The sequence below is a fragment of the Mycteria americana genome, chromosome 8, assembly GCF_035582795.1.
Source record: "Mycteria americana isolate JAX WOST 10 ecotype Jacksonville Zoo and Gardens chromosome 8, USCA_MyAme_1.0, whole genome shotgun sequence".
Classification (NCBI taxonomy): Eukaryota; Metazoa; Chordata; class Aves; order Ciconiiformes; family Ciconiidae; genus Mycteria; species Mycteria americana.
Window position 1 is genome coordinate 1,586,231 of NC_134372.1, and position 17,243 is coordinate 1,603,473.

General features: G+C 50.4%; 1 protein-coding gene across 1 annotated transcript in view; it reads right to left on the reverse strand.

The window, feature by feature from the left end:
* Positions 1–1,220: 1,220 nt before the first annotated feature.
* Positions 1,221–17,243, reverse strand: part of KCTD16 (potassium channel tetramerization domain containing 16) — a 79,625-nt gene continuing 63,602 nt past the window's right edge. The window contains exon 2 of the mRNA XM_075509860.1: positions 1,221–1,672. Within this exon, the coding sequence (XP_075365975.1) occupies positions 1,221–1,672 (452 nt within the window). The remainder of the gene's footprint in view (positions 1,673–17,243) is intronic.

Consider the following 17,243-nt stretch of genomic DNA (forward strand, 5'->3'; position numbering starts at 1 on the left):
CTGCGGACGGGAGCGACACCGAGACAGGCGCCTGCAGGAGGGAACACGGGTACCTCCCTCGGGGGTTTGCGTTTTCTCTTGAAACGCACATGGCTGGAACCGCGCTGCTCCCGTCCTCTAGCAATCAATCCCCCGCCAGCCAAAGCACTAAACGTGGCTCGTTAGGAGGATAATTTCTTGTGTTTGCTTCTGTGCCGGACAGCACCCAGCACCCGCTCTCCCTGCCAGCTGGGGCCAAACGCTCCTGGCACAAATCAGCCAAACACTCCTGTGGAAATCAGCCATCCTCACTCCGCCTGCCACCACACTCGACCCCGCAAGAATTCCTACAGCTTTCCAACTGGGATCATCACGCGCTTAACCCACTGGCACCGGAGAGCCTTGAGAAACACGACAAGAGGCGTGGGGAGCACACAGAGGGACCAAGATCGTCAAAAACAAATGGAATATTTTGCTGACAGCAACAAAGACCCACACGCTGTTCCCTGGTCTCCACCGAAATGCATTTACAGGGTCTCAGAGAAGGGGGGGAGACAGAGAGAGGGAGCGGGGGAGAGAGGCAGAGATGGGTTTTCTACTGTTCAACCCTCAAAGACCTGAAGAAGAAACGGAACATCCACAGACTGCTAAAAAATGCTCTTTTCTGAGGAAGTGAGTTATAAGGAGAGAGCCAGAAAATCTTTAAGCAATATATATTGATATATATATACATATATATATACACAGAGAGATATATACACACATATATATATATGCACATATATATATACACATGCTTAAGGTAAACTGTCATGGCATAGCTTGTTTCTTTGAGCTGTGTACATCCCTCCAAACAAACGCACTACGAGGAGAACGCAGAAGGCATGCAGTCCACAGACACCCCTGGACACCCCTGCTCACGTGCCGCATTCCCACCGGCACCAGCCGCATCCGCACGTGAGCATCTCTTGCCGGTATGGTTGTGCCCTTAAGGTATTCAGATTGTGTAAGACTCAGAGTTTACAAATAAAAGCGTTTGTCATTGTGCTTCCACGACTGGAAAAATAGCGTTACCCTATGACTATAAATGTTAAGGTGAAATAGGCAAATTAGGCAGTACTATAGAGATGGATTTTTTTTTTTTTGTGACCTAACAAGTAATTATTATTGGGAATTATTTTCATATCACTTAGAATCTTGCTCTAATGGTAATAAGGTCGTGTGCTTTCCCCACCCTGAGCCTATAGGTGGTACTTCCGCAGCAGTTCGGATTGCCAGGGATGCTTCCTTTCTGGAAACCTGTCTGGGATCTTGATTTTGAGGAAATCCTGGATACATTTTTCCAGCTCCTCCTCAATGGAGAGCTTCTCCTTCACTGCTTTTTTCTTGCTGGAGTTGGACTCCCGGGAGCCGGAGGTGAGAGTCCGGAGCAGGTCGCTCTTCCTCCGGATCTCGGACTGTTGCAACAGCTGCACCGGCCCCTTCTTGGCTGGCCGGTCCAGAGTCTGTATGTTGGGCTGGCGGGTGACGGGGCCGCAGATGACAGTCTCCTGGGGGGAGCTGGCCTCCGACTGGCTGTCACAGCTCGACGTCGACAGCTCGTTGCACGACGTGCCGCTCTCTCCCTCCTTGTCGCCTTTGCCGTTCTTGCAGCAGCAGTCGCAGTGGGACGAGGACCACCGGGAGGGCTCACCTGCAAGAGGAACAGAGAGCACCCCGGCGTTACCGACAGCTCCGACCCCCCCGCCTGCACCCCGAAACAGGCTGCTCACCCACCGCCGGGCTCGCTGCTGCCCGCCGAGACGCGCGGGAGCGGGGAGGGACGCAGCCACCCGGCACAGCAGGAAACCTCTCGGGGAGCTTTCCTGAATATCACCACAAACTGTTGGCAAAACCTCCACCCGGTCTCAGGGGGGAGCTGATTTCCGTGAACATTGGAGCTCCTTCATCCGCTCCACGTGCACGTGTTGCTCGGGTGCCCTGCGGGTCCCCTGAGACATCCAACGCACGTCCGAAAGTTTTCTGAGATCCTCAGCGAGAAACAGTCACGCGAGGAGCCAGGCGGGTGTTTAACCAGCGTGAGCAACCATTGCTCCAGGAACCCTAACGGCTTTTTAGGCTTGTAATGATTTGCTGCTACCTCCACCCGCCCACCCAAGGCCGAACCCTGAGCAGATCACACGAGGCTTTTTCTCCCTTAAGAGAAAATCCTGGTGAAGTCCACAGAAATTTTGCCTGAGGAAAGACAGAGAAAAAACAGAATGAGGACTTCAGATTTTGTCATTCCCGATCCATTCCTCCAAGTTTTACCTGTATGTGGGGTTCCTTTGAAGCCAATAAACTCATAGGTGGGAACAGAGGTAACAGGGCCAAGGCCAAGGTTACTAGTTCCAAACAGACAAAGAAATGATTTTTGGCTACCAGAGGAAGGCAGCGCGCAGGAGGCAGGACGAGGCAAAGCCTGCTGCCCCTTCCCATCCCAGCTACCGTCTCCACAGAACTCGATGGGTCCCACCACTCGTGTTGGCACGGATCTTCCCTGGGTTTGCGTCTAATAAAGACAAGTCTGGACAGGAGGGAATAAAACTTGTTCGCATAGGAGGGGTCTGTCTGTGCTGGTGTGCGAAGACGTCAAGGCTGTACCCAAGGTGGCTGCAGGGACCGACAGGTCTCACCTGGGAACACCAGGCTGCTTAAATCCCATCGAACCCTCCTAGCCTAAGTCATCTTTCTGCCTTTAAAAGGACAGTACCAAATATGCTGTTAAACCCAACCTATCTCATTTTTTCCCTGTTTGCCAGGTTAAAACCAAAGACCCGTGGATTCTGCAATGATCTTCTTTGCACAATTACACACAACTGCAGAGCCCTACCCCTCATTAGCAACCGCATGTAACGAACCAGCGCAGGTAAATGCTCTGCCAGGGGCTCTGCCCGAGAACAGACCAGCACAAGCAACGTGGCACGGGCTGGCGGCTCTCCCATATGGCCGAGGTGAAATTTTGGCCCCGCTGCAGGGCAAGGCACCACCACCACCGCTCCACGGGGGCTTCACGGCTGCTCCGTGGCGTTTCCCCGCAGCCCCCCGGCAAGCTGGCTCACAGCAAACACCCCGCGGGGAGAAACCCCCTGATGCCAGGCTCAGAGCCACCCCACCGGTGGGTTTGCCAGCAGACAGGTTACACCAGCCTCGCTCCCTCCGTCTCCGGCCAGCACGACATGCGCTGCCACGTGCTGCGGTCCCGCCGGAGCGAGCAGCACTACGCAGAATCGTTGCTGGCACTGCAGCATGAGGTGCTACAGCAAAGCAACCATGAAAGGGAATGGCAGAGGAACGTGTGCCAAAAGCAAAATACGCAGATCCTGGGTACGGGCAGCCTGCACTGATCTTTTTCCGGATCTTATAGGTAAAACCCTGGCAGTCACAAAGAAATTCAGCGTTACGGGTTTCGGTCTAGTCCCCAGCACGCGGCGAGCAAGCGGGGGGGCTGCGGGAGGCACGGCAGCACGGGGAACCCCGGGAGCCAGCACCTCTGCGTGACACCGGCACGGGACGCGCAGACAGGCGGCCCTGCGGAGCACACGCTTTCCCAACGGCATGAACAAAACAAAATAAAAAACAAGATGGTCCTCGTGTCTAAACAAAACGTTCAGACGGTACTGCTCTGCTCCCACTGCTCAGAAACATGTTCATTATTATTCCAGTCTGTAATTGTCACAGTCTTTATACTTTCATTGGATTAAATATGACTATTTGTTCTTTTTTAATGTAAGAAATCAAACAGTATTCAGGTGACCAGTGGCTACTTATGTCAATAAACATCTCTCCCACAACAAAAAGGATATATACAGCCCGCTATAACACTCAGAACTGGGTATCAGAGGGTGCCTGGCTCCCCCCGCCTCCAGGGAATAGCGTTCGGGAAATTGTCTTTTTCATTATTGACAGCTATAGCACCCCTAATTTCTCCAGACATCTTTTCTTCTCTCAGGCTCAACAGCACAGCTTTGGCTGTACGACGGCGCAGCCAGAGCCGCCAGCCTCCGTCCCGGTGGGCATCGCACCCCGGTGTCCCCCTGCCCACCCAGACCCCCACCCACAGCTCACCCCGCCGCAGAGGAAGCCTCCCTCTGCATGGGGGCTTGGTCAGGGACAAAACAGAGGCTTTGGGGAACACAGTCCTTCAGCTGCATAACCCATCGGTGATGAGAACCCCTGAACGGTATTTAATTTATTTCCTGATTTGTGTAGCGCGTGGCTTGATTTTTTCTTTTTCAGCTGGAGACTTGCCCAAACGCAGTACTCCGTGACAAAGGGGAAGAGCTGGCATCGATAACAACTGTTCCCTGACCAAACCACTGCAATAATCGTGGATTTAAATGTCATGTGGAAGCATCCATCTTCCCACTAAAATGTAATTATCACTTCCAACTCATGCAGATTGGTAACATTATCCAGCTGAAGAAAAGCATAATTCAGCTTAGCAACTTCGGACCAGCGATACGGCCCCTGGTCTCACCCATGAGAAGGAACCGGGGCCCCGGGGCCGGTATCGGACCCCGGCGCTTGTGGCATTTCCTACAGCGGTGCGAGGGCAGGAGAAGGGAAAGGGGGATCAGTCGGGTCAGAGCTGCAGCACTGGCCCAGTGGCTTTTGCAGCAGTGACAGGCAACGCGTGGTGCCGGGATCACGGCCGTGCCGGCAGCTCCGGCACGGCTGGGGGAGGGCGGCAGAGGGGGGCGAGGCCGATGGGGAATCTCTTCCTCATGCCAGGGTCCAAGGTGACCATTTGCTGCCACCACTCCAGAAAGAGGTCCCCATCAAAAGAAGGGGCAAAAAAAGAAAAAGAAAAAAAAAAAAAAAAGTTGCTGCCAATTTCAAACCCCCAAGCTTGGGAGCAGACCCTGGAGGAAGGGGGGGTGCAAGCTCATGGCAGCAAAATGTTAAAAAGCTGTGCTGCTCACAGTCACTGCCCTGCTCTCCCATTTCTCCATCTTTCTCACAACCGTGAACACAATGCATATAATTTACAGAAACAGGTGGAAAAACAAAGGTCAGGAAGCCCCTCCTCATCTCTTCCTTCCTCTTCCTTGTTAATGATGAAGGAGTCTTTCAGTCTGTGAGCTGTGTGGCTAAATTTAATTTATAGACTTGCTTCAAGACCTGCTCTGTATCTTGTCTGTAGAAAGTCAATAATGGCCAAACTGAAATTTTTTATCATTTGCTTGGCTTTGGCAGAGGTACTCCATATTGAGCCTTTGTAAAACTCCGATCGCACGCGCTTCTGAAAAGCACATCCCTGAGCTGTGCTGGTTTGCAGCTCCGTACTGCGGTGGCCGTTACAGCTCGCGCGGGTTTTCCTGCGTTGCAGGTGCTGAGCGCTCCCTGCGAGGGGCCGCTCCGAGCCTCTGCCCTTCCCACACTCAGAGCCGTCTGTGGGGCAAGCGCCCGCCAGCGCTCGAGAGGCAAAAACTAATCCGGTGGAAGGGAATTGGTGAGGGCGTTTCCGGCCGGCCCTGTGGAAGCACAGCGATGCTGGGAGGGGACTGCGTCCCCATCAGGGCTCTCCTGGCCAGCGGGGGGGCAGCTCCTGCTCTCCTTTCCAGTGTTTGCTCTGCACTTGCCTGTAATTCCTTTTTCTCTTCTCACCTGCCAAGTCAGTCATTTTCCCCCTGCTGCTTGTGTGCGTTTAAGGACGACAGTGAATCCTGATGGAGGAAACACATTCGATGAGCACCGCTGCTGCCACCAGCTCTTTAATGGTGTTTTCCCTCCTCTGATGCCAGCTCCCTCCCCGTCACGGCCCTGGGGGACAGCGAGGCCGAGCCCTCGGCGGGCAGCCCTGGGTACGCTCCCCTGCGCCCACGCCGGGACGATGCGCTCCCGCTGCCCTTGCTGCTTCCCCACCCCACGCTGAACTGAATGAAGTCTGAAAAAGGGTGAAAAATGAGCCGAGAAGGAAAAGGTCACTGCTCAGGTCAGTTCCCATTAGCGCGCTGTGCAACCTCCTCCTACGTCCTGCCGCTGGCTTTGCGCACGGCAGTGTTCCGTGCCTCCCTAACAGTTTCTAAGCAAACTCATAGGGACATTCAGCTAAAGCCCATCCACATTCCATCGCAGCGGGACAGCCCATGAAACCCAAATCAAAGGGCTGCACTCGTCCAGCCATGGAACAAAACTCCATCAGGCGCCTGAAGTGCCCAAACAGCCCGGACACCAAACACCAGACACCAAACACCAGACACCAAACACCAGACACCAAACTCCAGACACCAAACACCAGACACCAAACACCAGGCCACTGCAGGACATTGCTACCATCACCTAATGAAACGTGCAAACCGGAGCTAATGTTCGGCACACACTTAGGTCGCAGCCACCTCCTCACAGGTGTAACTTCATGGCCATGGGGAAGAAGAAGGGGTCCAGCCCCCCTGCCCTCGCCGGACCCTGCTCGGGGATGGCCACATGGGCACGGGGACCCACCAGCTGCTGTGAAGAATATCTAGAGTATATCCTTCATTACCACAAAACAAGTCTTTTATAAGTTAATTAAGACCTAATAGATGCTGATTTCACCTAATGAATATTCACCAATGATGGGCATACCACAGGTGAGCCAGGAGGCAGAAATTCATCTATTCACGAGGCAGAACAGCAGAACCCGGGGGGATGCGGGTGCTGGAAAGAGCCGCGGGTTTGGAGCGGTTCCCCAGGCAGAGACCTCCCGCCGGCACCAGCGCTCCGCGGGCTGGGCCGGCCCCTGGGAGCGGGGCTGGGCAGGAGGGCCCACGTCCCGCAGCGGACGCTGTGGGTACGCGGCGCGGCAGCGGGGGCAGGCGGCCGTCCCCACGCCGCCGGGGAAAGGCGAGAGCCCGGCTGGGCAGCTGCCGCAGCGGCAGGGAGAGCCGAGACCAGCGAGCTCCCTTCTGCAACCCGAACAACTGCTTCACTCGGCGGAAAAAGAAGGGGCAAAGGTGAACAGTTTCTTTTTGATAAATACATTTTTGACACCTTTAAGTGGTAGGGAAGTCTGCATGCACGGGTAAACACGCTCTCGTAAACCATCCGGCCGGTCTGGCTCCCAGCCTTCCTAACGTCCCTGCCCTCGCTGGCCTCAGCCCAGCATCACGCAGCCAGAACCCCCGTGGGGGTGTGGGCAGCGGGCATCGCCAGACGTGTACTTTTACATTGAGCTACAAAATGAGCTTAAGTTTTATGCTGAAAAGACCTTGATATAATCATTACAAGAACAACGTATCAGTCTAGCCAGAGCAGTACATTAAGAGAATCTAAAGAGAGAGGGAAAGCTATGGAGAAAATTGAATTGCCCTTTAGCATTTAATGAAGTAGGGAAAAAAATAATTTTCATTAGGCTATCTTCAGATACCAGAGGGAAAAAAAAAAGAAAGGTTCCAGTATTAAGCAATAATACATGAAAAATACATCTGTGCCAACCAGGATCAAAGTAATTACCATGCTAGGAAGTTGGCTCTGTTAGTTAAAACAGTACTGTAAAATTATCTGATCTCAAGTCAAGCAAGCTGAGCTCCACTTTGTTGCAGGTGCACAAGGAAAAGTGCAGGCATAGCTGTCTCGCTGACTGCTTTGCAAAGCCCCTTTGCCTACGTTTGACTCAGGCAGGCACGGGCTGCGGAAACCTCTGTTCCCCGCACGCTTTGACAAACAGCTCCAGACATCGGCTCGGTGAAATGGCTTCTGTCACCTCCTCGGGAGCCAAAGGACGCCAGGGTGTTCCAGAGGCGGACTCGCCAAAACACACTCAAAAGCCTAAATCTAAAGCCAGCCATCAGCCACGGGAACTCACCGGCTAAGTGAACTCATTGAAGGATACGCTCTTTCTGCCCGTAGAGTTTCAGAGACTGCGGGGTAAGGAAATACAATAACGAAATTCTAACAAGGAAAGGAAGCTGCAGATTCTAGACACATCATACAAGATATAATTTTATCATTTTAAGTAACTAAATTACTCTCTGTAGTACATCAATTAGTTGACATCAAAGTGAGGGAAAACGATGGGTCGGTCTGACAGAGAGCCGTGGACCAGGCTGGGGAATGACAGGTAACTGCATGCAGGGCTGCAATGCAGCCTGTTAGTAACAACGCCCTCAACACTCCCATTTGCAAGGAAAAAGCCCTTTGGGAACTGGGGAGATGGGCAGCAGGTTCCAGAGCGGCGGTGCCGCCAGCACGGCACACGGCCCCGGGCTGGTCAAAGGCAAGGAGGAGCTGATGTGCGTTAGCAAGTGAGCCAGGTCGGTCGCTGCGGGGCCAGGCTGCTTGGCACAGAGGGATGCAAAAGAGCTCAGGATTTAGAGAAAAAAAATTCACTGCTGCTTGCCTCAGGCTGGTTTTTTTTTTTTTCTAGCAATGTTAAGCCAAAACACTTCAGCCACCCCCTACCAAAGGAAAATAATACAGTTTGGCTATTCAAAAAAAAGTCACTTTTAAAAGATGTTTTGGAGCATGAAAGGGAGAATGGGAGGCAAAGGGCTACTGATTCAAGGCTGTGCCACGTGTCACCTCCATGTAAACCCCTCTGTATCTGGGTGTAACTGGAAGCTGCTGCCAAATATCAGGTTGCATCAGAAAATGATTCTGTATTACGTTGCAACGAAACGAGCAGGGCAGTGCACTTCACACCTTCCCTGCGCACACAGTACACGTTATTTTGCTGGATACAGTGAGTTTTCAACAGCAAGAACCGTGCGGGGTCAAGGCAACCGCCGGCAAAAGCAGCGTTCAAACTGCAGACCCTCCTGGTGAACTCAGCCTGTGCGGGAGCAGGATCGGGCACGGGTTTAGGCTCGGGGCTACACCAGCTCCTCTATACTGGGAGCACAGTCTTTGACTGTATGTGCTGTGCTGTGGAGCATGGGTTGTGGAGCGACCACGCGTACATGGAAATCAGTGAAGCGCTACTGAGACAATGCAGATTGCTGCTAACTAAAAGCAATGGCTGCAAACTGAACTCAAATCAATTAAAAAATAAGAGCTACCACAGTCATTAAAAAGAAGAGCTAAGGCAAGTCATTCAGCCCCGTGCCAGGACAGCATTGATGCTCTTCAAATGTTTTCCAAACATTTTCCAGATCACTTGTTAAAGGACATTTCACCCACCTATTCACTTCTTGGAACGTGACTTTGGGGGAGAAGTCAGTGACTTTCAGCCTCAAATCCCCGCGCCAACTCCCTCGCAAGGCTGCCGCTGGCTACGCCGGGGCTCGCAGCGCCTGGTCGGGCCGGGCCATCTCAGCAGGACGTCCCTCCAGCGCGGAAGGCAAGCGTGCTCACAAGCACAGGAGCGGGTGCGCAGCCCTCAGAGATGAGCCCGCGCTCCCTCCTGCTCCGTACCAGGACTGCTGTGCCTTGCCAAAGGGCACCGCTGCTCGGCTGCGTGCTGCCAGCTAACGCGTAGAGAGGTATGGCGTCTGATGCGGGACTATCTCTGAATTGGAGAACAGTTAGATCTCCCACTAATCCTGTATCAAAAGCAAAAACATACATGCCTAGAAGGCCAAGAGAGACATAAACCCTACAAGCTGGGCCACTCCCTTGCGCTGCATATCAGAAGCCTTTTTATTAGAGGAAAACTGCTGCCAGGGTCAATTTATTCTTTTCGGCACCATTCTGTCATGTAATAAACATTTTTGCTGGAGTCCCAGGGATGATCTAAGTGCTGCGGGGTGGGAGATTTCATTGAGTCTGGGTCCGGGTCAGCAGAGAGCCTTTAGTCACCATGGGAAGCCATCAGCTTTCGGTGCATTTCGCGGGCTTGGGGGGATTTGCGCAGCTCCCAGCAGCGTAAGCCTGCCCGGTTGCATCGCTGCACAGGGCCTGGTCTCCCCGTTCCAGTTTTGGGTCCTGACAGAGCCAACAGGAAAAAAAGAAATATTTCTCTGCATTTTGCAGCGCGAGGAAGGCATCGGCAGCGGCATCAACCCACGCACAGCCCACGGCTGAGCAAGGACGGGTGCTGAGCCCCGAGACAGCCACCATCCCAGCGGAAACCGAACATCGTGCTGATTTAACCACAGAATCCATTAATTAATGACTAAACGCTTTGAGATTCTTGGATAAAAGGGGCTAATTAATTCTGGCCTGGCTTTCCTGCTTTTCTCCCTGATCTCAGCACATTTCTCTCCCAGTACCCTAATTATAATAATTATTATTAGAACCTTCTGAAGAAGCAGTAAAGCCTCTGATGTATAATTGACCCACAAACCACCAGCCATCCAGTTTTTCTCTTCTCCTCTCCCTCTTTCACAACAAACACTGCAAGCAGGGAACGGGAAATGCCCACGAAGAGGGACGGCTGGTGTGCAGAAAACCAGGGAGGAGAGAGACGGTATGGTATAAAATAAAATTAGCAGACGACCTTCAAACCAAAATCGACAAAGAGTTTCTATTGTAAGAAATAGCATATAGAGCCTACCTCTAGCCATCGTTAAGTCCATCTCGGGTACCACGGCGTTTGAATTTTGTAGCGCTAAGCCTGGGCTAAATAGCCCAATGCAGAGAGAGCCGGGTTTCGCAGGGCAGCGCTTCCCCCTCCTCCCTTCCCCTCCGCAAGCCCCCAAAGCCAGCGGTGATGCTCCGACTGCGGGGGGCTCGCAGAAGCACTTCGAGCATCTAAAACCGCCCCAAACCCCACTGCTGCAGCGGGTTGGGACACCTCCCCCTCCCCGACTTCTAGGAACTTCGAGAAGTAGGGTTTTGCATTAGTTCACCCAGAAAAAGGTTAACAGAAAATTTAATACTATTCAAATTTAAATGCTTTCCATAAGTAACTTCCAGCCAAGTGCTGTTTTACCGTGTCGCTGCATCCACTTGTGGGACTGGCACCGGTTTCAGCCTCTACCTGACCACGGTGATGACTCCCCAGTTTAATCCCGCTAACAAATTACCCAGCGGCTGCACTGGAAAGAAATCACCACCCCTTGCTCTCCGAGCCCTCCTGGAAAGGCAGAGGGAGCATAACCAAATGTGGGAGACCTCTGACAGATCCCAGGAGAAGGGGACGAACGCTTCTTAGGCAATTTTTCACTGATAAACGCTGTTGTCTTGAAATTGATATATTCTAAAAGAGCACGGTGATTTTGATGACATTTGCACTGGGAAAGTGCTCAGCTAAGTCACTTCAACACCTCCTTTCATTTTGACATCCATATTATAATATTCATTTTAATATCAAACTACATATAGTTAATTTTCTGTTAAAATGTTTCAGACTTATAAAGATGCAATGTTGTGATATTTCAGAATGAATGTTACAAATTACTATTCTACAAGAAATTTCAAAAATTTGATATTTTTCCCTGCTGAATTTGGAATGAAAATACACATTGGTGTGCGAGAACATGCAGTGGGATGGAGACTGCTTCTCATGTAGCTCTGACCTTACAGGCAGAAGAGCTCATTGTTCTCAGAATTCTATTCCTTTTATTCAGCTTCTACAGTTTTCACAGCCCTTTTTCCTGAGGTGTGGGGGTTTTTTTGGTTTGGGGTTTTTCTGGGGTTGTTTGTTTGGTTTGTTTTTTTCCCAGGGGAAGACGGACGGTTGAGCCTGTCTTACAACCTAACGGATGGCAGGTTTGTTGCTACCAGATATGGAGACAGCAACGACTTACCGATCGAAAGGCACGGGTGAGTTTTCTTGCTCAGAAGAGGGCACCTCACCAGCAGCACCGCGGCCCGCTGCCAGTGCCTCCGGAGCGACCGCCGCGGGGCCGGGCACGGCCGGGCGCTACCCGCAGAGGCCGTTGCCGGGTCGTTTCCCGCTCCGACTGTGCAGCCCCATCAGCCGCCTCCGCGGCGAGGCTGCTCCTGCGGACGGGCATCGCGCCAGCCCCAGGAGCCTCCGTCAGGGGACGTGGGTGGGAACGGACGGTGCCTTCAGGCAGGGCACAGAGGTTACGCACCGTATGCTTTTTGAGGCAGGCAAAGGTATTTTCAGTATCCAGCCGTTCATTACCTCTACGTGCGTGGGCTATACCAACCTTTCAGTCTGTGATCATCCTGATTTGAGCCATTTTCCTATCCTGCTGTTCACAGTCCACTCTTGTCCATTTATGCTGTCCTTTCACCTTCTATTCTTCTTACTGCTTCTTCTGCTTTAGGGTTTTGTTCTTGGTTTTGGTCTTTTATTTCTATTTCACATTCCTTTTCTTCTTCCTTGTCCCCGTGACTTTAACCTCTCAACTGTTCTCGGTTTTTGCTGTCTCTTCCACACTTTATCTCTCCTGCTGGGGCTAATTGCAGCAACCGATCCCCACCTGAGCAGTAATTAACAACAGTGCCCGGGTAGCCAGGACCATCGGCAGGTGGGAACAGGGTAGCCCCCATCCTGAGCCAGGCAGCCCCCGGGGCCACCCCCTGGCCAGCTCCCCATCACCTCCATCCCCTTTGGAGGATCATGCCCATCACCTTTGTTTCCAACCTTGTGAAGCAAGTATTGTCCTTTCAACACCAAAAAAATGACGTATGGGAGCTTTTAAAAATATCACACATTATTCATATGGTAAATAAGAAATTGATTGCCTCTAGGTCTGAAGATAAGGTAATGTCGGTAAAGTGACAATTCGATTTAGATCACTCATTCATGCATGCACAACGCCTCAAACAGTTTTTGCATCCATGCATGAATTAAAGGTGTTGTGATTGATGAGAGACCAAGGTCTAATTGGTGTTTTAATAAATACATTCTGACTTGGTAATCGAGCCAGATTTATCAGCAGAAAATGCCCCTGTCTAAATAAAATTACCAAGGTAAAGCATAGGAACAATGACAAATGCCATGCAAGTAATTGGCTCTGGGATCAGTGTTGGCAGCAGGACGGACATGCGGTGGATTTATTTGCATTTAGGATCAAGTATCTTCGGTAAAATTTCAGCAAGCAAACAAAACCAGGGAAGGACTTGACAGTGATGTTATTGGTTTGAACTCTCCAGTATGTTCAAAGACAGCAGTGAAGGGGGAGGAAGGGAACCGGCGGAGGCAGTGGCTGCTGCCAGGCACCCGTACTAAGCTAACACAATTTTTTACCCTTCTGGGAGCAGCCGCAGACACCTGGGTGCTGCCGTGGCCAGGACCTGAGCTGCTCTCTGCAGATACCTGGTTCCTTCGTAGTCCATTCTACTAATTTAAATTTTCTATTTTAAAGTTTTTTCTATTTTAAAGTTTTTCCCATTTAAATTTTCTGAACTTGCCAACCCAGTGTAAAAATCAAAATTGTTCGCCCATGGTCTCTGTCTGGGGAGGTCTACGATTCATGCAAGAGAATTTCAGCCAGGCCCTAGCCAGCACATACACTTTTATCAGGAGTCTCTTAGCACTTTGTCATTTTACCAGCACTCCTGCGATCTTTCCTAAAACACTCAATCCTGGAAATGAACTTCTGTAAGAGTATCAAATTTGTTTGAAAATAAAAACAAGTTCCCCAAATGGTGGAGAAAATATGAGACCTGGTGTTAAAATACCAGAAGGCATATTAAATGAGCCAAAATATTTACACATGGATCTTTCTCAAAGCAACATGTGATGAAATTAAAATTCTGAGTGGAAAGAGAAGCACAAAGTGTGAGCAGCAGTATGCTAAGAAACAGAAAGCGTTTAGAGAAATTGGTCAACCATGGTCATTGACGTTGTCAGACTGTTTGTGAAAGCTGTGACGTACCCCAAGTCGTACAGACTTCATAACAAAAGCCTTTTTATCAGAGGAAAACCGCTTCCACGGTCAATTTATTCTTCTGGGCATCACTTTGCTGTGCAATAAACACTTTTGACTCTACCTGGGGTCCCCCACGCTGGCCTGCCTGGAGACACAGCCTGTACCCGGGCTACTCAGCACTTGTCTAAACCAGCGAATACGGCCTGGGAGGACCCCTCAGCTCCAGGCATCGCCCACCGAGGCAAGCAGGCGGTGATGGCAGCCGCCTCTGCCGCAGGAGCAGCCCGGCCTTACCAGCCCATCAGCATCCTTCCGGGGAACAAGGTGCCCGCACGCTCCGCACCCTCCGATCAGCAAAACGCGTGGTGAGGACTCAGCCCAGAGAGTGACTCCACGCAGTCTTCTCGGCAGGCCCTGACGGAGCCCGTGCAGCTTTTAAACGGAGGCCGGAGGGCGGCGGGAGACCCTGCGGTTCCGTACGCCTGACCCCTGAGCGAGTTATTTCCACGTTCAGGAAAACTCCGCTCTGCCTCTCACTACGAAGATGCGTGGCGATACCTCAGCAATGTCTCCATCATTAATTCAGGTCATCTGTCAACTTTTAATTGTTTCTGATTACGGTGTCTTCAAATCAATCCTTTTTTTAAACCTCTTTATCAGCCTGACCATAGCTGTCTGCTTAACCAAGTCCTTCTCTGGTAGCAGTGCAGGAATCGCTGGGGCTTGCACACCCCAGATTTATCTGCCTTTCTACCTTTTAGGTCTCATCCACTAAGTAAGTAAAATCTTTGGCCAGACTGAAGCAAGAGCATAGCTGAGCAATAGTCTTTCCTTCTCACTTGTATTTTTCATTGACAGTTTAGCAAGCATTTAGCCTGAAGAAGAAAAGTAAAATGAACAGCCTGGTCTGTAGGAATAGCTGAAGAGGTCTGACTGTTCAGCATTTCCAACATAAGAAGTAATTCAAGGAGTAATTCAGTGCCGCTGGCTCCCTTGCTTTGTATTCCCCTTTCCAAATACTGTGATTAGAAACAATATTTGGCCATCAGGACAGTGGCATTTAAGTATATCTTCCTCTGGGAAAATTACACTGATGTGAAAAACCGACGCATAAGTTGTCTTCTGCCAATAGTATTTGCTCTTTCTGTCCTTCCGTCAAACATCTCCAGCTCGTTTACGTTTGGTGCACAGAGAATTAATAGCTGCCACTACCAGCATCTTCCTTCTTCAAGTCCAGCCTCGCCCCTCAAATTTAAGACTTTTCTGTATCTTTTTTGATTTATTATTGCTGTATTAATACCTTATCTTAATACAATCTTTCCTTTTACCTTCTGTTACTTCAAATTTACGCTCAAAAACTTGAAAGTGAAGTTTGATTGAATTAAGCCAGCCTGGGTTAAAGGGCGAGGGCTTTCCTTGTCTTCTCTGAACAACCCCCAGGAGTCAAGCACGGCGCGATCCGAGCGCTGCACGCCGTTCTGTTAGCAAAAGAGCTGAAACCCTCTGGTAGGACATTAACTTGACCAGACCAGAAGCCAGGGCAGTAATGCAGGCGGACCCTGGATTGAAACCCCACAGCTGTTTTGCACTGGCATATTCCTGATGTTTATTAAGAAAGAAATCCCAATCATCCGTTAATTAAAACACAGGCAAAACCAGATTAGTCTGAATAATCAGAAAACGTGTCCCCTCCCAGTGCCCTCATTTTAGAATTACCTGCATGAGCATTACTGCAGGCTCCTCAGCGGCTAAAGCAAAGAAATTCAGAATTAGAGGAGTGTCGACAAAGCGTGAGTGCCTAAATGCGCAGCCGGGGCAGTTTCCCCAGCGCGGCTACGCCAGCCTCGGCACCGAGCCGGGGTGGGAGCCCACCCCAACGCTCCGTACCTGTGACTGCACGCAGCTCTGATCTAGCATGAGAGACCCTGAGACACAGACATATATACATATATCTTTGCATATATATATATGTAAAAAACACAGTTTACATTCAAGCTTGAACCCTGTTTTGGACACCTGCTTTAATTAGCAAAGCCAAAGTGTGTATTACCCCCGCTTCTTGAAGATATATACTATAAATTGCCGACAGATGGTTATGGTAATACGGGAGCCACAATTTTTGAATTTTTGAAAATTAGAACTCATGAACTCAAAAATGCTCTGGAGATATGAAGATACCATGTCAGCCTATGTTGTTCCAATTAATTGCAATCAGTTGCTAATTGAGAGCTATTTTAAGACTTGTCATTACTCTGAACATAATGTAGACTAATTTGTGTGTTCCCCTTTACCCCCACCACAAATTACATTGGTGCAAAGAAATCTCAGGAAACAGAGTAAAAAAGAGTAAGAGGAGCCTGATTCCAGATTTCCTTCTGCCTCTTTGGCAGGTACAATAAAATTAGGAGCTGTACATTTAAAAAACATAAGAGACGAGGCTGAGACCAGGAATCTCAGTCACCTGTTGGGGCTCCACCTCTGAAACTTTCCAGAACGGCAGCTCTGATATTGCTGAGCAAATACGTTTGCTTACTCCCTGGCTTTCCAGCCAGTGCAAATGTCTCATCTGTTGAAACCAATGTCTTCAAAGAACATCGCACCTCAAATCCAAGCAATAATAATGAAGCAGTGTCAAAGGCAGAAGGCAAAGTGGAGCCCATTTTTTATAGTATAGTATGGGAATGGGTTGTCCAAAGAGATGTCACAGACTCTGGAGAGGAATTGGAAAATCTGGTTTTAGAGGCAGAAAAAAGAAAAACTTCAAATATACCTAAATTAATAGGTTTGCAATGGCACCACTTGCATAGGACCTGGCAGCCTCCAGAGCTGCCCAGACGAAGACAGTGCCTACCCCGGCGCACGGCGGGGAGGAGGACGGGCGCTCCGCAGCAGGGGTGCCGGCAGAAGGGGAGACACGCGCCCGTCACCCCGCAGGGACACAGGCTTCCTCCCCGTGCCCGTGCCCGGCACAAGAGAGGCACATTTCTGGGCAACTGTCATAGGCAACAACCGTGTTATTAACCAGTTAGCGATTTCCAAATACGAAGATGAAACAAAGTAAGCGCACGATGCTCCGGAGCTGAAACCAAGAGGCGCAAAGGGGTGTGCGCCCAGCAGCCTTGACCAAAGCCACCGCCTGGAAATCTACACTCACGCTTCAAATGGTTTTTTTTTTACAAACAAGTGCACAAGCCACACCTATGCCAGCTACAAATGAAGACGTTTTCCTGGTTTGTTTAAGCCAATTTGAAATCTACACTCACGCTTCATATGGTTTTTTTTTTTTTACAAACAAGTGCATATACTCCCAGGGAAAGGAAGCACCATCTGGAATTGGTTTACTGGGCAACACAGCGGTTTGGTTTGTGTCTTCAGCTGGACTGGCTTTACAAGAAAGACCCCCAAATCCTGACAGAGTTATTTTGACATAAAAATCGAATGACCTAAATAACTGTACAGCATTCAGTAACAGGCTGGATGCCTACTGCAAAAGCCGGTGGAGCAGGCAAATCCAACAGGGATATAACTCTCGGAGGCGAAAGGCATTTACGAGTAAGACCAGCGTGCTCAAAG